Source organism: Pyrus communis, chromosome 14, assembly GCF_963583255.1.
Source record: "Pyrus communis chromosome 14, drPyrComm1.1, whole genome shotgun sequence".
Classification (NCBI taxonomy): Eukaryota; Viridiplantae; Streptophyta; class Magnoliopsida; order Rosales; family Rosaceae; genus Pyrus; species Pyrus communis.
This window is the reverse complement of record NC_084816.1, coordinates 23,778,756-23,800,777: the sequence shown is the minus strand read 5'-3', so window position 1 is coordinate 23,800,777 and position 22,022 is coordinate 23,778,756. Positions and strand designations below refer to the sequence as shown.

The 22,022-nt window shown below is 37.2% G+C and overlaps 2 protein-coding genes across 3 annotated transcripts; one reads left to right on the top strand and one right to left on the bottom strand.

Annotated features, from left to right (window-relative positions):
- Positions 1 to 789: 789 nt before the first annotated feature.
- LOC137716468 (methyl-CpG-binding domain-containing protein 4-like) lies at positions 790 to 3,273 on the top strand. 2 transcript variants are annotated; one of them, XM_068455929.1, is made up of 2 exons: positions 790 to 930; positions 2,434 to 3,273. In XM_068455929.1, exons 1-2 carry the CDS (start codon positions 895 to 897, stop codon positions 2,920 to 2,922), a joined length of 525 nt encoding a protein of 174 aa, XP_068312030.1. In that variant the 5' UTR covers positions 790 to 894; the 3' UTR covers positions 2,923 to 3,273. The 2 variants fall into 2 exon arrangements, with proteins under 2 accessions (XP_068312030.1, XP_068312029.1); XM_068455928.1 differs by having other exon boundaries at positions 2,389 to 3,273.
- A 2,406-nt stretch (positions 3,274 to 5,679) lies between these two features.
- On the bottom strand, positions 5,680 to 20,334 carry LOC137715287 (piezo-type mechanosensitive ion channel homolog). The gene is made up of 21 exons (XM_068454559.1): positions 19,930 to 20,334; positions 19,743 to 19,823; positions 18,705 to 18,864; positions 18,454 to 18,614; positions 17,951 to 18,107; positions 17,578 to 17,764; positions 17,105 to 17,220; positions 16,088 to 16,172; positions 15,013 to 15,228; positions 14,752 to 14,929; positions 14,398 to 14,526; positions 14,044 to 14,217; positions 13,700 to 13,933; positions 11,532 to 13,082; positions 8,689 to 11,186; positions 8,031 to 8,426; positions 7,488 to 7,646; positions 6,771 to 7,280; positions 6,497 to 6,641; positions 6,260 to 6,404; positions 5,680 to 6,085 (listed from the first exon to the last, which is right to left on the bottom strand). Exons 1-21 carry the CDS (start codon positions 19,976 to 19,978, stop codon positions 5,950 to 5,952), a joined length of 7,467 nt encoding a protein of 2,488 aa, XP_068310660.1. The 5' UTR covers positions 19,979 to 20,334; the 3' UTR covers positions 5,680 to 5,949.
- Between the last annotated feature and the right edge of the window lie 1,688 nt (positions 20,335 to 22,022).

Sequence of the window (22,022 nt, the reverse complement as noted above, 5' to 3'; positions counted from 1 at the left end):
GCAAACGAGGCAAATCGTTTTTTGATGCGTTTGTTTTAACAAAAAAAATGAATTTTCAAAATAATAAAATTGTGAGGGCATCAAATTATAGTTACCTTGTAAATATCAATGATTTAATATGAGCTCAACATTTAACGCGGTGGATGATTAATTCAATGATCCAAGGATGATTGTTTATTATTGGAACCTATAATTAACGTGTTCCGAAGATTATTGTTCATTATTAGGATCTATAATTAACGATATCAAAGGAGTTTTACGCAGTATGGAGATAACATTGTTGAATTTTGTGCATCGGGAAGCAAACAATGTAGCACACAGGCTAGCTCGTGCTGGTTTGGGTGTTTCTAGTGAATATAGGTGGGTTGAATTTCCCCTTGTTTTTATTTTAGATGCTTTGTTAGAAGACAATCAAGTGTAATCGTTTATATTACGATGATGATAGCTATTTGTGCAGAACACTCTTTTTCCCTTAGACTTAGATTGTGTTGAAATTCCTGGCAAAGTTTTTATTGAAACCCATTTTAGCACCATATTCTCTTTTTGTACGTGTTTTTCGTATTAATGAATATCGTACTTTTTTCACCAAAAAAAAAAAAAATGAGCTCAACATGTTTTATGCTGAATTTTTCATAATTCGTTGAATTATTAATATTTTTAGTTTTTTTTGGGACAAATTTAATATTTTTAGTTATTCATACAAGATATAGACATTTAAAGGGTAAAAACGTCATTTTGATCCGAAGATAAACGGATTTTTTTTTTTTTTGGAGAGAAATAAACGGAGGATCCGAATAGAGCACATACGGTGTCATCCTCCTCCTTCGGCTGTTTGGCTGCTTTGGCTGGATTCGGAAAAGGAAGAGAATTTTTCAGCGGCCGAAAAAGCGCGAAATGGACGGCCAATCCCCCAAAACATCGTCGTCCAAGGTACGGATAGAATCCCTTCAATCCAATATTTTCACTTTCGTCAACATCTCATCTGATTTTCGTTCGTTGCCGGTGAAATTTGAAAATTGTGGTCCGTTTGGTTGCCGAGAAAACCCGGGAAAATGAAAGAAACTGAAAAGAAAATTAAAGGGTTCTTGTATTTCAATTTTCTTAGTAATTTGGGAGCTGAAAAAACGTAAACTGGAGCGAATCCAGCTCACTGTGATTGCATTTCCAGATTAATTTGTGCTGTAATTTTCTTTTTCTCGGAAGTCGGAACGCGGATAGAAAATCTTTCGAAATTGAGGTAGTAAAGGCTCCGCATGTCAATGGGAATTGCTCATTGAAATTGGGTTTTTGAGATTTTAGGGAATAAGTAACTGAGGATTTAACTTAAAAGACGCTAGACGCTAAGCGCTAGTTGGACGGCGGACTGGGGCTAGCGCTTAGACAGCTAGTCAGATTTAAGTAAATCTATTGTATTTCGTATAAATAAGTATCTTTTTATACATAACATATATATAATTTTATCATAAACTAGAAAATAGAATGATATATATATATATATATTATGAAGTATTGTAACATAATAAAAACATGGGGAGCAAATATATAATATGTGTTTATTTAAGTTTTCAATAAGTTTCTTACAATTTATTGAAAATAATAAAATGCAAAAAGAAAGTTATCTATTTTTTATCTGAGTGAGTCGCAACCTAGTCAGGTGTCTAGACGGGTCTGGATGGGCTAGGCGGGTGCCTTGGTGGTCTAGGCGAGCGCCTCAGCAAGTCTAGGTGCCCTTTCTTAATTTTCAAACGCCTAGATATTAATCGGGACAGTGACCAGTCGCCTAGGCACTAGGTGGCGGTAGGTGAGGATTTTTAGAACAATGCCTAATTCACATTAATTTTTCATGTTAGTAAAATGTAAAAAATTTAGCAAAGATAGAATTATGGGCCTGGGATTTAATGCTAATTGACCCAACTAATGTTTCTTTGATAATAATTAGCAAAGAGGGTTATCATCTTAATAAATTTTGTAACTTTTTCGAAGCGTGGCCGTATTTTGAGTGTTAAAATGTGCTTCTTCACTTTACTGGGAAGTGCTAAGCAATATGTTGTTGTCTTCACAGCATAAATGGTGTTGAAATTATTTAGCTGAGAGATTTTTAAGAAGTTCAGTTTGGAATAACTTCGATTATCGCACAATGACATGAATCATAGATATTTGCTCATACCGGGAGTCCTTAGGCTTCACATAGCATTGAACTGGGGTTGCAATACATTGAACAAACAAACTTGTGCTCTTTCCGTAGTGTTCTTATAATTGTATGCTATCTGGTATGCATTCTTCTTTTAGGATTTTGAATTTCGTTTCCATGAGTAGTTTGATGAAATGCTTGTGATTTGGATGACTAAATCATTGAATGTGCTATACCCATATGGATTCTCTTGACAGAAACCAAATATAGCGAAAAGTTCGATTGATGTATATGCTGCACAGTGTGAAGAATGCAAGAAATGGAGAGTGATTCATTCAGAAGAAGAGTACGAGGAAATCAGGAGCAAAATCAGTACGGAACCCTTTTATTGCAACAAAAAATCTGGTGTGACTTGTGACGATGCTGCCGATATTGAGTACAGTGCTAGCAGGACCTGGGTCATTGATAAGCCTGATCTTCCGAAGACCCCAGAAGGTTTCAAGAGACATTTGGTGGCTAGAAAAGATTATTCCAAACTGGATACGTATTATATTACACCCAACGGAAAAAGACTAAGATCCAAAAATGAGATGGCAGCATTTTTAAGACAAAACCGTATGGATGAAGGCATATCCGCTTCAGATTTCGACTTCGCACCCCCAAAGGTAATGGAGGACACCGTTCCTGAGATCTTCAGTAAAAAGGGCTCTGATAGCGTCCGCAAAAAATTGAAAATGAGAAAGAATGAGGATAAGAGCACTGATATCACTGCTGAAGAAGATTTCGAGTAGCTCATGTTGAAAGACTGCCGGCGAAAATCTTGTTGGTAGGTTTTGCTTTGTGTAGAAATGATGTCTGATGTACTACTCCAGCCATACGCGTGCTGGATTTTTGTTGTAGTTCAGCCGCTAGTTTATTCGGATAGATGTCTTGGGTCTGTTTCTGGAAAGGATTCAAAACTTGATACTTGCAGAGTTGTATTTGGTGGTGTTTCCATCTCGTTTTGTTACTTTGGTAATGTTTTATGTAGGAAAATCAGTCGAAATGCTGTTCGGTTTTTAGAATTTTTCGTGTGTTGTTTTTCGTTTCAAGAGATTCAAGTGATATATAGTCTTTGTTTTACAAGAAGTAACAAAAGTCTACTGGAATTTGTATGCCTTTTTATCTCGAACTTGTACGTGCCAAATCAAAATCACTTTTGAAATAATACATTGTGTGCATGTAACCACTAAGCCATCTGCGATTAGGCGAACCGATGCTGAAAATGAAGAACAGGCATGACTGCCGGCGTTTTCCGTGGCCGGTTTCGTGTAACCTGTAAATCTTCACCGGTGTTCAGTATGTGACCTCTTCCAACTCCAAGCTCACCCTCTGCTCTTGCAGCATATATATCTTCACAAATGGCTATCAACCTATATACCAAAAAATATCATACAAAACCCATTTAAGACCAACCGAGCATGTAAGAGTTTGCTTGAAAGTGCTTTTAAAATGGCTAAAAGCACTTCTAAAATTCGTTTTGGGCTATTGAAGATTTCAACGTGCTTCTAATAAAACAAAGGATAAATTCTAATAGGAAAAAAAAAAGAAGAAGGGAACTTTAACGAAAAGCTCCTGATATTGTTCACTTTAACGAAAAATCACATTTTTACACTAAAAAGTCAATCCTAGTACTATTCACTTTACCCTTTATTTTGTACTTATCGTTAAAACTCAAAGTTTTCAAGTTTTTTTCATTAGTTTTCCTAAAAAAAATATTGGTCCATTTCTCTTAAAGATTTGATTCACATTCCTCTTCTAAACAAATCACAATTTGACATTTATGTAGATTTTTTCTTTTTATGTAAATTATTTGTGTATAAATTAATATGTACGTGAAGCAAATATTGTGTGGTTGTTTATTATTTCTTTGTAAACTAAAAAAGAAAAACAATATTGTGTGCTATCATCATTGTGTATCAATTAAAAATTACATTCCTATAATATATGCAATAATTACAAAGACGATTGTGAAGTAATTAAATATATTCCAACAGTTCCCATCCTCCAACCCTATGAATACGAAGCTATACGAATGACAATGACAATTCAATAGCTATTTGTACACGCATTTTCCTTAGAATTCTCATTACAAAGTTTAAGATGGTCGCAAAAGCATTGGCACTCTTCAGCTGTCTAATCATTCTTGTTCTTCTCGGTTCATGTAATTGATTAGTCTTCCCCCATATATATACATACATTTCCCTTTAAGGGAAAGAATTCCCGTTAAAAAAGAGGATTAGTTATTGGACTCACTTGATATCGATCTTCAACGGTCCAAATCTTCTATTTTGTAAGTTTTGATTCATTGATCATCCTTCACTTAAATCCGAAAAAATTGCCTAATTAATTGTCCCGATGAAATTTCAATATTTTTTTCTTAGAATTTAATGTTTGTCAACTTGTGTCAACTCAATTAAAAACATTTTCCGATTTAGCTAATATTTTTCAAAATTGATCTATGAGGTGACGTAAAAAAATAAGTAGTTTGAATCGTTAAAGTGCAAAGTGGTGTCTATCCTATATCTAATTTTGCTGCAATGCAGGTAAAAATACAAAGGCAGTAAGAGCCCCGAAGGTGGACGAGGAAGGCAAGTGGTGCACTGATGTTATAGATGATTACCGCTGCTCGAGCGATAAAAAACCGACTGAAGCCGGATGCCAAGACAAATGTCGAGAGAAAAATTCGAAATCCTACGGAATATGCGAAATGCCTCTCGGTGTCGCCGATCAAATACTTTGCAAGTGCATTTATATTTGCTGACCAGACTTCTGGTTTTTTATTTTTTTTTTAATTTCTGGATTTTCAATGTGGAGAAATGGAATAAATAAAAAACAGATGTTTTGTTTTCGATAATTTAAAATATTAGTTAATTAAGATGACCAAAATACTGTTACTCTTCGTTTAATTTCTTAATCGTTCTTGTTGTTCTTCTAGGGCCAAGTAATCTTCCACAAGTATCACATGTGTACTTGTTGCTCAGCCATCTGCATCAATTAGTGATTGAAATTTATTCGATACTGGAAATATTGAAAAATCATAAAAAGATAGAAATTTTTTCGATACAGGAAATATTGGAAAATCAGAAAAAGAGTTTGCAAGGTGAAGTTTACTCTATAGCGGAGAAATTTTGGTTAAAATCGACAAATTTCATCGATATTTCTAATATATCATTTAAATGCCGACAAACGGTCATATAATATTTCAAAAGTTTCATTTTAAATTTTCACATTTCGACGAACTTTCCATCATATGAAAAATATAAATAAAAACATAAATACACGCATTTCTAAATCTTTCAATGGAGGATCTCGCCAATCAAAAAGAAAATTAAACGGAGTCTCAAATATCCATCTATCCAGAACTCCTATCTACGTCTCCAGAAAGTGTAAAATCAAATGTAAATATAATTTTTGGATCTCAATTTTCCATTTGGCCATTAGAATTAGTTTAATTTTTACTCCAATGTATACGTGTAAACGAGGAGATGTAAATTTACTGTAAAATCTTGTTCTTTAAACACACACTGGCTTTTTTTTCTTGAACTTGTATTGAACCATACATACATGACAAATCAAAATCCTTTTCAAAATAATACATTGTGTACATGTAACAACTAATCCCTCTGTGATTAGGCAAACCTATGTTAAAAAATGAAGAACAAGCAGCACGAATGCCGGCGTTTTCAATGGCCGGAAAAAGAATTTGTTCTGCATTCCTTCTATAACGGGTGTTAGTGAAACCTAATGTCAGCAATTTAAACCTAGATAGAGGAGAACTAATCCGGTTTCGTGTATTCGAGCAGCATGTGTGGTGACCTGTAAATCTTCACCAGCGTCCAGTATAAGACCTCTTCAACTCCAAGCTCACCCTCTGCTCTTGCAGCATATATATCTTCACAGATTGCTATCAACCTGTACATAAGAAAATATCATACAAAACCCATGTCAGACCAACCGAGCAAGCAAGGGCCTGTTCGGAAGTGCTTCTAGAATGGCTAAAAGCACTTCTAAGTGATTCTGGGTTATTAATGATTTCAACGTGCTTCTAATAAAAATGCTTCTAAATTTTTATTAAATTGGCTTTACCTATCACAGGAAGGAAGGTTCTCATAGGGGATTCTCATTCGCAAGTCAGAGCATTGAAGTCTGATAAAGCGGCCAACAGCAAGAACAAATGTTATGTAGAGACCCCAAATGCTGAACTTGCTCAGGGTGTCACCGAGAATACCCTCTGAATATCACCCGAAAATGAAGAAAAAAAGCAATTTTAGCCAAGAGAAAACGAGCATATGAAATGACACATGATGCTTTTGGTAAACTTACGTGGCGGTGTTTCCTCAGATACGATGATGGCCATCGGTCCTGTCAAACCTCCACACCCATTGACATCTGATGAATTGATGTCGTGGAAGGACCACCACTCATAATTTACGCGATTCAGAACAAGGTCAGCGCTAATGAAATTATCCTGTAAATCGTATTTCAGTAGTTTTAACAAATAACTGCTATACAAATTACTGCAGAAACGCAACAGATAGAACTGACATGCAGATACGGTACTCGAGTTAGTAAAACATGCATGCGCGAGAAAGGGTACCTCTAATTCCAACAGTCTGACATCACCAGAACCAGTGACACGGAAGTATCTTGGATAAATGTTGTATATCCTAAAGCTGTTTATGGAGCCATTGAGAACCTTTTGGACATCTGACTGTTTTGGAAGATCCTGAGACTCCAAACTTCTTTCATATTTCACAGTTTCCTTGCCCTTGGGTCTATCCCTGGAAAGTACCCAAGTAAAAGATATAGCCATGTTGGGGTCCCAATCAAGGGACCGAATGAATCTGGTTTGAACTACATCGGGGATAAGCCACAAAGTACTAGCATCAGATTCGCAACATATCAACTGGACGTCTTTCTTATTATAGGTATCCAGATAACCTTCAGGATCGAGATTAACATCAGAATCAAGTTTGTCCCATTGGAACTTTTCACAAAGGGTGGTTTGATACAGGGTCAATCTTCCACTCGCTGTCTTTATGTCAACCTGAACACTGGCATCTTTGATGGGATTTTCAATGTTCGTCGGGTTACCACTGCTGTACATCTGCAAGGAGCAAAGGAGTTTTTGATGCATGATTCAGAAAATAACCAACTGTTTCTTCTACTCCAATAGTAAACTTAATATTAAAGCACAGGTTAGTATGTCTACTTGTTTGTGTGTGCCAGATTGCCTAAGACTGAGCAAAACCATTTACTTTATGAACTCATGATACAAATTGGTAATCAGTATCTGTGGGTGAACATTAATTACCAGCATTGGAGCCCAAATAACACAAATCAATATGAAAAACAGACATATCCCGTTGCAGCATTTGGTCATTTTCGTTTGCTTATCTCCTTGTTTGTGCGTTGCTCTATTCAAGACTGCGTCACATTTGACAAGGTACAAGCTTGCATGTATGTCCTCCAGCTAAATAGAAAGCCAGTCAGTTACGGAAACAACATGCAAATGTTCATGTATTCTGAAAATATACATATATTTACATATAAGCAATCAAATAATGTTTTGACCAAGGTATTTACAGGGAGAATAAGATATACTAGCTGTGGTGGTTCTTACGAATCTAACCATCCCATTAATTTCAACACACAATGTGATCCCACTCTTTTAGGTTTCTCTATAAATTATTCATATTTCAACAATGATAGCAATATCAATAAACGAACACGGTAATGATAACTGATGGCACTCCAGTGATGATTCAGTGCATAGTTTTGAAAGTTGAAGTTTTATCTTTTAGTTTTATGCAAGATTAAGTATAATGGAATGCTCCAGATAGGTTTAGAAACTCACTTTCAGCCAATCATACATGGTCAAAGATGTGGTTGTGCATGACCAGTCAAGTGCACATCTCAGTTCATAAAGGAAAGGCAGAGCGCGGTATAGTCGATATCCCAAATAATTAATTCTTGAAATCTCACTAGTCAAAAACTGCCGGTACAAAGTGCTTTTATGAGGAATTCCATGTCGGAGTTGTATAGCCTGCAGTGCTAAAGAAACTGCTTTTGCAAGAAATATAGCACGGAGTGCTAATCCTCCAGCATGTCGGTGGGAAGGCTCCATGTTCCAAGCATACTCTGTTACTGAATATGTGAAGAGGATGAGGTTGAAAAGATAGAAAATCACTTTTCCGGTGGCAAATGAACAGAGATAGATTATGCGGTCAAGCACGATCAAGAAAAAGATAATCTGCACAAAAAATCACTTAAACCTTTTATCAATTTAGATAACATTATACATTTCAGTCTTATTAACCATAATAAATGATACAAATTCGTGGACCGAAAAAGAAACAGTGCAATGAATTCCTCCACCATAGCTTTTGGTATAAACCAAGAACAAAAGGTGAGTTATTTAACTTCAAACTTGTAACTCCATGCTTTTTGCAATAGATCTTAAAGTACTTGATTTTTCACCAAGCATGACAGAAAATGATGAAAAAATAACTAACCATTAAGATGAATACAAACTCTTTCGGAAACTGATCTTCAAGCTGATACACATCAAGAAACTCACTTTTATTTTTTATGACGGATTGGTAGAACATGGCGACTAAAAAGAAAACAGTCAGATCGGCACCAAATACATATGCATACAGATCAATGTCCCTCTTGCCTCCTCCAATAACAGAGAGTATAGGGTATGGAAATCCTATTTCTTCAACAAACCCAGCATCTTGTGCTTTAAGAATTTCCTTCGCCACATCAGCTGCTGGAGTAAGTGACTTGTACCATTCTATTGAATCGCCACACTCTGTCACGGGGGAGGCATATACCACCTCAAAAACAACCAAGGCTACATTTGCATTTTCTTGACTCCTTTCAATGCTTTGGACATGCACCCTGCTAGCGAAAGGGCATAGATTAGGGGTTTTCTCCATGCACCTTTCATCATGAATGATTTTAAGCAATTGATTTACTCCAGACTCAATCTTTTCTGGCTGAATCCCGTCCTCTGGCCATGAGCGCACATCCATAGACACCTGAATAAAGTAAGGAGGGGAATCTGCTCCCTGTGTCAGTGAATTCCAGTACCTAAAGAAGCTTCTGATTATTGATTTTATTGCATTTTCCATTATTTGCAGCAACTTCTTTATTTTCTGACTCCAGCTATAACTGACAGGAATCTCATTCCCATGGAAAGCATTCCTCCTATAGAAGTCAAAGTCTGTAGACGACATCCACTCACCATCTTTTGCGGTTATAGAGCTCTGTAAGAGGGTAAATAAGTAGACAAGAAAGAGAGGTAATGAACTGACCACAAAAGAAGATGTGATTTTATGTTCAGGAAATCCCCATTCGCGAAGCAAGTCTGAAGCAACACTGAAAGCCCAGTGCTGGATGATAATCTGGTACAGATACTGAAGCAAAATATAGACTTCTGTGTAAATCAGCATAACAACCCAGAAGATGTAACTTGGACCAGAATTTACACATAGTGCGTACAAGAATAAAGCTGCCAGATACACCATAGAAAGCAAACTGAAGTTCCATAAAAAGACAAGGATAAAACAACAATAACACACAATATCATTGTTGGATCGCATTTGGGACCATATGTGACGGAGGATCCTTCCTAACTGCAGACTTGTTGCATCAGAACTCATGTCGGACTGCACGGAAGATGAACGGTTAAAGGACACCTTAACTTTCTGGCTCTCCATTTCATCATATACCCCATCCTCAACAGAAGAGTGCTCACTGACATCAAACTCATGATCAATGTTCAAAAAGCTTACAAGGTTGTTAACTGCCTGATTTCCAATCGACTGTACCTGGGAAACGCCATCACCTAGTAGATGAACTGCAGATATTAGTGGGCTTTCCCTTGCCTTCCCTTTAACTTTGTCCTTCTTTTCTGAAGAAGTGAAAAATATGCCATCAGCAACATCATCGTCAACTTCAGTGATCTCACAGTTAAGAGATTCTATTGAATCTCTCGCAGAGTCCATCACTGTTGGGGTTTCCACATTCACTGGTGCAGGAGATTCATGCAATTCAAAAGGATATAATGAATCCTCTCTAAGTATCTGTTCCTTTTTCAGTTGTAATCCTTCTTTGTCAGAGGTCCCCCGATCGTTGTTCGAGTTAAGAGAAGTACTCCTCCTCCTTCTTAGGCCTTCACTGACAGCAGGAGAGTCACCGCAATTAGTAACTGAATTCATGCTGTGGAGCTGGATTTGCAGGTTGAGCATCTCTGACTTCATTTTCTCCACTTGCAGGTTACGCTGGTGTTTCTTCTCCTCAGATTCACGAATATGTTTTAACTGTGCAGTTTTCCATGCAGCTTTCTTTTCTTGCTCACGCACAATCGCACCAATTTGCTCAGCTTCAAGATAACGAGAAACATAATCAAACTCTGGGGAGGAGAACATATAGGACTGAAGTGATACCAGCATAAAAATGATAATTTCAACGAGAGCTGATCTTGCAGTAATCCGAAACCCATAATCATACTTATAAAATCCAATCATCTCAAATACGTAATCTACGGTCTCACACTTTCCAGCACAGAACTCCCCCACGAAAGGAGATTGGTATGCAAGAGAAAGAACGATAAGAGCAAAGTTGTATATGCGCAAGAACTTAAATATCTTGTTCCTCTTCTTTAGTATTTCAAGTCTCACCCGAAAGAAAACCAGCGCAAAAGCAAGATAACCAAGGTGCAAAATGTCATACTCAATAGTTCCAGTAATCAACACCAATGCTAGCACAAGATCCAATAGATGGCAGTAGCAGTAAAGCCTCAGGTAGTCAAAGAAGGTCCACATGCTTTTGGTTTCGAAAGAGAGGTCTCTCCACACAAATAAATTATTACGTTGAGATATCACTTGACGGTAAGTTGATGACACCGAGAATCCGGACAAATTATCAGCACGAAGTTTAAAACAAGCAAGCATGAAGACGGCAAAGTAGCTGATAAGCATTCGCGGATCATCGACAATAAGTCCTAGCATAAGTGGTATATATTGTTAATAATTTAAAGGGAATGAATTGATCTACATAACAACTGAAATAGAAAAGGAAACAAGATATAAGGTCAGACAAAAAAAAAAAATTGTCTTGAAACTTGAACACCAATGGAGTAATAATCCATATCAATTTTCTGCAACACTCTCTAATTCAGCAAAGAAACTAAATAAATTTAGTAATTCAGAAAGCATGTATCCCTTCGAAAGGATAGTGTTCAGAAAAGAAAATAAAAATAGTGTTTCTGTGTGGTCATGCATGTGTATATTTGTGTGTAGTGTGCGCGCCTGTGTGTGTATGCCTCAGATGGCTACGAGAGTAATACCTAACCAGCAGTATTTGCAGTAACTGAAATACATGGTTGAGCTTTTCCAGCAATCATGGCAATGTGCATTAGTCTCATCAGGCTGACTTAGAGACCAGAGACTCCTCCAGATGGCAAAGTACTCGAGGATGAGAATGGATGCAAACAGGAAAACTAATATGGGCCATAGTTTACGTATAATATGCCGATTCAAAATAATACATGTAGCAAGTAACGCAATGTATACCATAGAAATGGCATTCAATAAAGCAAAGCTTGCAAGAAGCAATGCAATCATGTTTATCTCAAGACCAAAGAGGTTAAACATATTCTCCATCCAGAATTTCAAATAGATTTTTGCGATATGCTTCTGTGTGTCAAATCTCTCCTTTCTCAAGGCAAGAATCCGCTTCTTGTTCCATTTATGACTCTCCTTGGTGCTGCCCCAAATGTACCCAAATGAATATTTGTTATTGCTACTACCCTCAGAATCTCCTGTTTTAGGGGACACATGGTTAGGCAACTGCGATGAACCAGGGATAAAAAAGGGCCATGATTGGCTCCTAGCCCCTTCTCGTTTCACTGAAATCGCTTTGGAATCTGTTGATTGCTTGTTATCCTCACTTGGGATGGAGCCATTAATATTGGCATCGGCATCTTCTGCTGAGACAAACAATGGACAAGGCTCTTCCCACTTTCCTTTGTTCAGGATAGTACTTGGCATCTTTTCCAACCAGCGAAAAACATTATATTGAAGAGTGCATGCAGCAATCACCAGAACTTTTCCTCTCAAGCCAGATTCTAGACCCCAAAATCCCGGTTTAAATACACGGAAACCCAAAAAAAGGGAAATATAAGAGTGCTTTTGTCCAGGAAACATTGCAGCCTGTCTACCCCACATCTGAAAAAGGTACTCAGTTGTTACTAGAAATCCTGTGTAAACCAAGAATGATTTAGATGGGAAATGTGAAGCTTTAGGTAAAGATGAACAGATGACGAGGCCAAGTAGATAAAAGAAGCCAAAGGCGCTTATTGGAGATAAAGATGCATAGAATAATGCAATAAACAGGATCTTGTTGCTGTGCCAAATGACAAACCGCTTTACAAACCCAAGCACTCCAAATTCCAACACATGGGCATCATCTGACCTGTTATACCTGCTCTGCCTTCTCTCATAGCTATAAAGTTGCATCACAATCAAGACTGCTAGGGATTCCCAAACATTTTGCAAAGATGAAGCTTCTGAGTCATAACCTAGATAAAAGTAAAGGTCTATGAACTTGGACAACCACAGCTCAATGCTCGGGAAACTGCTCAAGCTATAGATAAAGATAAACACCACAATTGCATATGCTTTCAATGGGAACCAAAGGCGCTTTTTTGTTCTCTCGACAAGTTGTCTTCCAATGATCCAAACAAGGAGAAGGAATATGTACCCAAATGATATATAGTTGGGTCTCACCAAGTATACAGTAAGGAGAATTGTCAGAAAGGCAATGTAGGTTCCACATGATCGGTACACAGATAAAAACTTCTGCCCAATTGCACCGAGGAATAATGCAATTCTTCTCTCTGGAAAGAGAAAACAAATCAGAAAATATCAATGTCAACAGTAATTAAAGAGAACACTAGAAGTAGTAGAAAAATGTCTGCTTTAGATGGTCCTAAAATACAAGGTTGATTTATAAAACCAAAAACATAGACTTTTGAGAAGGAAACCAACAATGTATAGTTTTGAGAAGTTTTATTGGATCTGTTCCATTTCATCAAATATTCATTACATACTTCACCATACACGCATTTGTAGCATCCCAAAGTATGTTATCAAATAACTCTGTTTCTAGTGGACCCTGCAATTTGAGTAACCGTTTTTTTCTTTGTGTGCACAATCGCATGGGTTAAGTACACATAAGAGAAATCAGGGACTGATTTCTAAAAGCCCAACTTCAACTGCAATCCAATCTAAGATCCAACTCAAACGAATGAATCATTCATTTCACATTTTCTTTCTTATGGTAATTCATTTGACACCATCTACATCACTCTGACGAAGCATTCACTAGATTATCACTTGAGAGTAAATGAGATGGTTCAGACCAACTTTCAAATTTATTCTGCAATTGTCAAGAGACCAGATTTGGCCACATTCATGAAAATAATAAATAAATATATCAAGGATGAAATGATACCATAAGAAGGATTATCATGGCTGTACTGAATGGCTGAGGAGGCATACACTGACAGCAAAACTGATTTATTCAGACCAGCTTTCAAAATGCTGAAACCAAATGGACGGCTAGGTGTATGCTGCACAATTGCTGAGAACGAAAATAGCATTTCAAAACCATGGTTATGAATTGCACAGAAGCAAGCAAGCAAAGCTATCTGCAAAAAGTCCCACGAGCTTTCATGTTGAAGAAGACCTGCATCATTTCCAGAAAAGATAATATCACTAGACATTTAATTTTTCTTTTGGCAGCAGTTTCTGACATAAAGCATAATAAAAGTCTCATATGAGAAAACAGTTGCATACCTAATTGTGATAAGATTTCTGCACTCAAAGTGCCTTTTTTCTCCAAAGTATCAGAGATCGGATTAATCTGAATGATATACAATAGTGCAAAGTGAACCTCACATAGGAGAATCAAGGACTGGCGCATTTTTCTGTTAATGTTGTGGCTCAAAAGATACATCAAAAAGAATATCACTGAATCACAAGTCAAAACATAAAACTAATTAGAAAACTGTAGTATGTTGTAATTTAAGCATTAATTTCATCATTACTAGATAAAGAAATAAGACTGAACAAAAGGCATCATGCTAAGTTGCTAACAGTAAATTTCATGAACTAATAACTAAGTAAATTAGATACTGATTTGATACATACCATATACAGCATGGATGAAACCAGGTTTCATGGCAATTAGAAATATCAGTGCCAGCATGATAGCTCGGGAACTTTTGCGCAGTCCCCAAGCAATTGTGGCCACTAGCAATACTTTGGTCTCTCCCTCGCCTATGATAAAGGATATAACGGGATATAATTAGAAATGACCTAAGTATATGCGTAACTTAAGTTAAATTCAATGGAACAAAATCTGCGTGAGTGTGGAGAAAAAGACTAGACAAACATATAACTTAACCTAAGCAGAGCCATCTAGCAACCCCCCACTACCACATAGAAGAAACAACAAGAGCTACTAGTTATTCGATCAATTGGTTTCATATTGTATCTCAATACCTTCTACAGTACTGTTGTCATTTGAAGGTTGTCCATCCTCATCAGACAAGCAAAGGAAAACCGAGTTGTTCACAAGATTACCCAAGGCAACCAGTATTCCAAGACAAAATTGTGCAAGCAGAAAGAATCCAGGTATGGGATAATGCCACAACCCAATCATCTCCCATATGTCCATGTTCTGACCATGTAATCAAAATAGTTAACTTCCAATCATTTTCTGTTAAATTCAGACATGAAACATCACCAGAAAGAGAGTACTACCTTCCCGATTTTCCGATTCAAGAATGCAAATGCTACATTGAAAATATATGTGCTAGCAGCCCACAAGAGAATGAAGACAAGCAGCAGCCCGTTCAGTCGATGCAAACGGAATAAGGAAGGGAAGGCATATATGATGTAGCCAACATATGCAAGTAGCAAAAATGCACATATACTTGCAAAATGAAAACTCCAAAACGAAAGAGCAAACAAGGAAACCTGTCAAATTCACCATAAAAGCCAATTAATAAAGACTGAAAAGAATATAGATCTTAGAACAACAATTTCAGCCAGATGCAATTAAATGAAAAACCGGAAACTCATAAGTTAAAAAAAATGTCACAACCCAGTTTTCCTCCCAAACTCTACCTTACATGGCCTCTGCCAAACCTTATTATACAAACCCTAAACAAGTCACTCACCAACTCAAGCTAAAGAACTCAATCATTTGAATAAGAAAAAAGAGAGATGAAATTATTGCAAAACTACCAAATACCAAATGGTGCATGAAAAAGACTACAATAATGTATTTGTATCATCATCAGTTCATCATCATACTTTCCATTGTCCTACTCATCTGAGGTTATGAAATATCTCCTATTAAGTCAATGTATTTTAATATTTTTGTACTACTTCTGTCCAGTCTTAGCCGCTTAATTTCCTACCTGGCCACTTTATCTACCTAAACTTTTAAATTTCCAGTTAATCTTAATTTAATAAAATAAATACTTTATCTTAAGTTTCCAAGTCCAAAACTTTAGTAGAAAAAAAGAGCATATCCATATTGTTACAATGAGTTTATTTTTGGAAACCAAAAAATAGCAAGTAACGAGAACCTTGTTCTCACTGGATTGGAAAAACATAAAACCTAAATGAACAATTTGGTATGGCAAGTAAGATCCCTAGATGATGGTTCGAACTAAATAGATACCCAATGCCCCACACATTAAAATCAAGCACTTAAATTCACAACTGCCTCATCTTCACCTTCAAAAAGATGGCATGCATGGGTCAATTCAGCCTCAATAAACATCATGATGTTGTTCAGTCAAGAAGAAGAGAGTATAGGAATACATACTGGGAAACCATATGTGAAGAAGTTGATACTAAAGGTCCGGAAAACCGCTCCAGTCAATAAAACATTGGTATGCCTTACACCAGATCTGAAAACAATAAACAATTACTTAAGCTGCAAGCAAACACACTGACAATTATAAAGGTTCCAACAGAGAGAAGTAACCAGTTACACTAGATCCAGCAAAAAAAAAATTTTAGTTATGCAATAATTGAAGGCAAACAAATCATCAGAACAAATAAGGAGATATTTTTTTATTAGTCGCAAAGTATTTTATGCCGGGTATAGCCTCAAGGATCAACTAAAACAGAATCCAAACAGGGATCTAGCGCTTAAGGTGGCGGCCGCGGCGCGGGGGGCAGGGGGGGGGGGGTTGGCATAAACATGGATAAACATCGTCTGCGACATGTCAACTATGTGATGTTGACTGATGGGTTATCATCACAATCTTTCTGACAATATCAATCTTAGCTCTTTCACAAGAAAAAAATGAAAAAAAAAAAAAAAATTGTAGGCTTGATGAAGGGTCGACCCTGCAAAGTCTTTTGATCTTGACATTGTTTAATGTGCTACCAGAAAACTACAGGCTCTTTTTCATTTATTTACTGGGGGAAGATTCTAAGAAACTGAACTCCAAGAATTTGTTGACTTGGATTACTCTAATTTCATCTACCATGTTCTTTAAAAATCACTGGCCTCTGATATGGGTTGCAGCTTTAGTCAGATTCATTCCAAACTTTCTATATGTTAAATGAGCCCAACCTATCATGTTCTGATCTTATATCCAACAAATGGTTTTGCATGTACTTATCCTGCTACATATCATGTTCTATTCAAAACTCTGCTTCAGCAAGATCAAAGATATGGACTTAGAGTAGGAATACAGAAGGTCTTCCTCCCTCTATGTTAGAACTTAGAACAAAATCAAATAGTTAACTTATATGCATTGAAGGGAATGATTAAAGGAGACGGCACACTGTGAACCAGATGACAAGATGTTACAGCATCCAAGAATATTACCTAGATTCACGAATAAAGAATGAATGCTTCGAGGGAAGAAGTTGCTCCGTCAAGTTATTTTCTTTCATGGATAAAATAAAATCCATTTCCTCCAGATCACATTTAACACAGGATAGCTGCATTAGAAGGGAGAAAATGTAAAAGAGAAACCACAAAAAGTAAGCACTGAAGCACTTATGCAATAAAGTACCATGGACGACATACACATTTGATAAGTAATATGGGATTGGCGCACATATCACACACTTTAGCCATATCACAACTTTGAACTATAGTTTACACTTTCATACACAAATTTTTAAATATTTTATGGTCAGATTAACTTGAATAATGTAACAGTATCACCCAGGAAATAATTATTACATTATCAAACCTGCAGAACCTAACTGTAGATAAGCTGAAATCAATGGTTTTTAAGTATCCTACTACATAAACTGTGTTGAATTTGTAGAAGACATAAAACATATCCATACCATGATGTAGAATAGTAAAAGAGAGCAGCATGAACAAAATTCAGTCCAGTCCGAATGTAAAGTTATTTTGAACAGACCAATGAACTCAGCTACCCATCGTAACAAATCCGGAAACTCCACAGGGAGCTGATACACATAAAGCAAGACAATGTTGAAACCTGCATACAAGTGAAAAGGCTTCCACCACCTTCAAACCCATAGATGCAACCATGAGCAACAGAAGCGAAACTAACTAAAGCAGATGTGTACATAGATAGACATATAGACAGATAGTGTGTGTGTGTGTGTGTGTGTGATTGAGAGAGAGAGAGAGAGAGAGAGAGAGAGGCAACAATATCATCCAGTGACGAATGATGGATTACAAGGAAATCACCTGAAAAGTCCTAGAAAATTACTTGACAAAGACCAATCCACAAGACCAATGCAGCTCCCAATAAAAAAGGGTAGAGAAACCCATGAAGGACGGCTAATTCCAACAACCAACTGAATGGCAGGCAACAGCAACAAGGCAGCAACTCTAAGATGAGAACCTTCCAGAAGGAACAAAGAAATAATCCAAATCAGTTGTTACTTTTGTATGATTAATTCTGATATGATCAACTTAACCAATTGATAACTGATGATTACACACGGGCATGTATATGCCATTTTAACATAAGATTAATAAGGTGAACAAATTAACTGCTAAAAGCATCTTTAAAAATTTGCAAGAACATCGTCCCAAGAAGAAAATCAAATGCATAACAAGAACCGTATCCAAGCTTTATACATTACAATTGGATTTCTTTATGTATTTAATGTTATATGGGTTGAAAGGACAAATCAGACATAAAAACCAAATAGAAAAAAAATAAATCCGGGCAATTAATTACTTACAAATTAGTCGTTCGATGGTTGATGAGAAACGACCCCAACATGAATCACATGATGAAACAAGACCAAATCTGTTTCCATACAAATCAACTAAAGCAACAGCAACTACTGATAGTTGTAAGAGTAAAAAGTATAGCACGAGAGGAGATTTCCATGACTGCAATCTGCAAAAGCACACACAAAACACTGTATAAATGTATGTGTATAAAATAAAGTGATGTGAGATTAAAGTAGAAACAAAAGCAAATTCATACATCATGAATCCAATAAGATTTGCCCACCAAGCATCCACTCCGCTCCATTTATTTCCCTCGATAGCCCATATAACAAGATATATCACTTGAGAAAAAATAACAAATAAAGAAAATATAACAATGATCCATGACAATAAAAGCCGCCTTCCAAAATGAAATCCTGCAAAAAGAAACACTGTCAGAAGAAGTAAAGTTAATTATATAAGTAATTCCAGCATTTAGGATAATCAGAAGCAGCATAAAAATACGAAAACATTTATCTTTTGTCTCATAAATTGCATTGATAACAGCAAATTTTGCATGAACCCAACCCAAGGTTCGACATTGAGTGAGATCTTAAATAAAACTTGAACGGATACCCAAAAATTCATGTTCCTTTATTGTTAAAAGAAGTTCACAGAATTTATGCATAAATTTGGCATCTATGTGGGTGGACATAGCTACTCAGGACAACCAAATCTGACCCTCATAGATGCATTGAAAAAGGAATCATGACAATTATATTTTAAACCGTAGTCGAACTTCCTACTAAAGATATTATTATGGAATCCATAACTGCATAATATGTTTCTCCGTTCCTTATACATAAACACACAATAACCATCTGTGACAACGAAAACAAAAGAAAGAATACTGCAGAATCGTGCTATCACGTTCATGAAATAACTGAGGCACATGATTGAATTTACGGACTGGCGAGTCAATGCACCTCATGCAACAGTCAATGTGCAGTATGAACTTAACTAAGTGATTGTGACCTGAAACACTCTTTCACAATTCACATTGTTTTCGGGCAAAGTCAAAACTTTAGCTAGTCTCATGTAGCTAACATAGTCATATCAAGAAAACCCGTTGCATATGAGGAATTACATCATTTACATGTCAACTCACTAACAAGAAATTAGTAATCCATAAGCACATTTTGCACATAGTTTCCTAGTATCTCACAATAACATTTTCACTTGGTACCATGTCTACCTAAATTCATTCGAAATGTTGAAACCAAGCTGGAAAATTCACACAGAGCAGTTAGCTTACCTAGTTTCGGTGCATTAAATAGAATAAGAAGAAACGCTATCAAATTGACCAGAGAGAGGACGCTCCAGTTGATAATAGCAGCTGTAAGAAAAAAGATGGTAGCTTTTTGAGTTGCAATTAAATTTCCAACATTGGCAAAAAAACAAAAAAAACAAAGGCATTTGCATTTGCATTTGAACTTGATTACCTGCTAGCAGCAGCAGAGGCAACACAAACCCGCCAAGAAATCTCCCCATTACATGCCCCAAATACCAAACCAATCACTTCAATTCCAAAATTCCACCAATGGGTTTTCGATTCACATCAAATTCACGAAAACCCATTTCCCAAAACCTTCAAATTTCCTGAGAAAGCTCCCAACTTGAACAGAAAATGAAGAAGCTTGGATGTAGCTTTCTTCTCTGTTAGGCGCACGATAACGAAACAAAACAGAAAATTGGTACGTTACTCCTCCAAAATTCGCGGCAACTCAAACAATCGTCGAAACTCCAAAGTAATAATTAATCAGAAATGTTAATCTCTGGAGCTCCGATAGCTACCAGTCGGAGCTGAAAGTCGGAGTTATATTTCTGAGATTGGCAAACAAGCAAGGAGCTTTCAGAAAAAAAAAAAAAAAAAAAGTCATTAATTATATTGCAGCCTGTAAATTAAGTGATATTTGTGACCAATGGAAAATTAGAATATTGTTTTTTTTTTTTCGGATTTTTACGATATTAACCAAGGTCGGACAGAATTTTCTGTTATTTTGGTGTGATTGGTGGACTTCGCGGCGATGTAAGGGAGTCGTACGCGCGTTCGTTTTTCTTTAGGGTATTATTTTGGCCTCACTTAGCTCATCTTCAATTGGCCTGGTCAAAGGGTCATAGAGCTAAAAATAACTCAGAATGACATGAAAACCGTCTTCAACTGAGGGTTAGGCTAAAGGACTTGTGGGCCCCACTAGGCCTAAACCCCCAAATCAGGCTAGCGGGCTGACCATTTCCAGCCAGCCTTCTAGCGTCAGAATGTCAAGCTTGACATTTTGCCAATCCTCTAGAGCCAGAATGTAAAGCTTGACATTTTACCAGCCCTCCAGCTCAGCCCATTTGAATGCCAACAGTTACCTAGCGTCAGCATGACGCCAGCGAGCAAGAGCTACCTAGCATCATGCTGGCGTTAGGTTATGTAAAACCCCACCCCCGATTTTAAAAATAATTTTGAGTTTTTATTTAAAAAATTGTTTTTTGGATCTTAATTGGTGAGCCCAAAAGGCCCACCCTCTGATTTTTGTGTCCCCCGACCCCAAATCTCTCTTCATTATCTCCTTCTTTCTTTTTTCCCTAACTCTCTCCTCTCTACCCGTGCTCTCTCTTTGCACTCTCTCCTTCTAGCCGAGCACCACACCCACGCACCCACCACGAAAATCACCTTATCACTCCGGCGAGCACACCCCCAAGTAACCATCATTATAAATCCTAAACTAAGCAAGGAAAACTCTTCTTCTTCACATAGCACGGCACAGTTACTGTGCATCTATTTCTGACAATGTATCACCGTCTCCGGTGAAGGTGAGCTTCGAAACTCCTTATATCTTCCTCCCCCGTAGGCTAGATCACTTTATTGACAATTAAAAGTGACTTTGGTGAAGGTTTGGATGTGAAAACAGATCAGGAAGTTTCCCCCATATTTTCTGGCGAGAACCCGGCCTTTGCAGGCATTTTTTGGCCGACTTTGGCCACCACTCGCCTCGAAATTGGTATAGATCTCTTCCTTGCTTCACAGGCTTCATTTTGGTATTTTGGTTTACGTGAAATGGTTATGTTTTGAGCTCCGTCGGAGCTAGGGAAGTCCCCGGCCATGTTCCGGCCTTCCTTTTACTTTGGGTCCGGCGACCTATGTGTTGGACTCAGGCCGGGCTTTCAAGCCCAAAGCCCCAAGGAGCCAAGGCCTTTTGGGCCGTGAAAAGAGGGGCCAAGGCCCATGAAACCCCCAACCCTTTTACCTAGAAACCTAAACCCAACCTAATTGCCTAATTCTAAATCCAACCCAAAAACCTAAGTGAACTAAGGCCCTTGGGCAGTGTAAAGCTTGGACCCAAGCTCAAAAACCCTAGGGCCCTTCGGCCCAAACCCTCCAGCCCATCAGACGGAATATTCCTAGAATATTCTTGGAACATTCCTATGTTGACTATTGTTGACTTTTCAGAAATTTAATCGGGACCCTTCTTAGGGTAATTCGACATCCTGAATCTGTTTCCGATGTCCGTTTTCCCAAATTCAATTGTTATAATAGAGTTTTATT

Coding starts and splice junctions, on each gene's coding strand:
- LOC137716468 (XM_068455928.1), top strand. CDS start 895: ATGGACGGCCAATCCCCCAAAACATCGTCGTCCAAG. Junction 931..2,388: donor CCAAAACATCGTCGTCCAAG/GTACGGATAGAA, acceptor TTCTCTTGACAG/AAACCAAATATAGCGAAAAG.
- LOC137715287 (XM_068454559.1), bottom strand. CDS start 19,978: ATGGGGAGATTTCTTGGCGGGTTTGTGTTGCCTCTGCTGCTGCTAGCA. Junction 14,218..14,397: donor TTTCATCCATGCTGTATATG/GTATGTATCAAA, acceptor CTTGTGATTCAG/TGATATTCTTTTTGATGTAT. Junction 6,086..6,259: donor AACCTTCCTTCCTGTGATAG/GTAAAGCCAATT, acceptor TCTTATGTACAG/GTTGATAGCAATCTGTGAAG.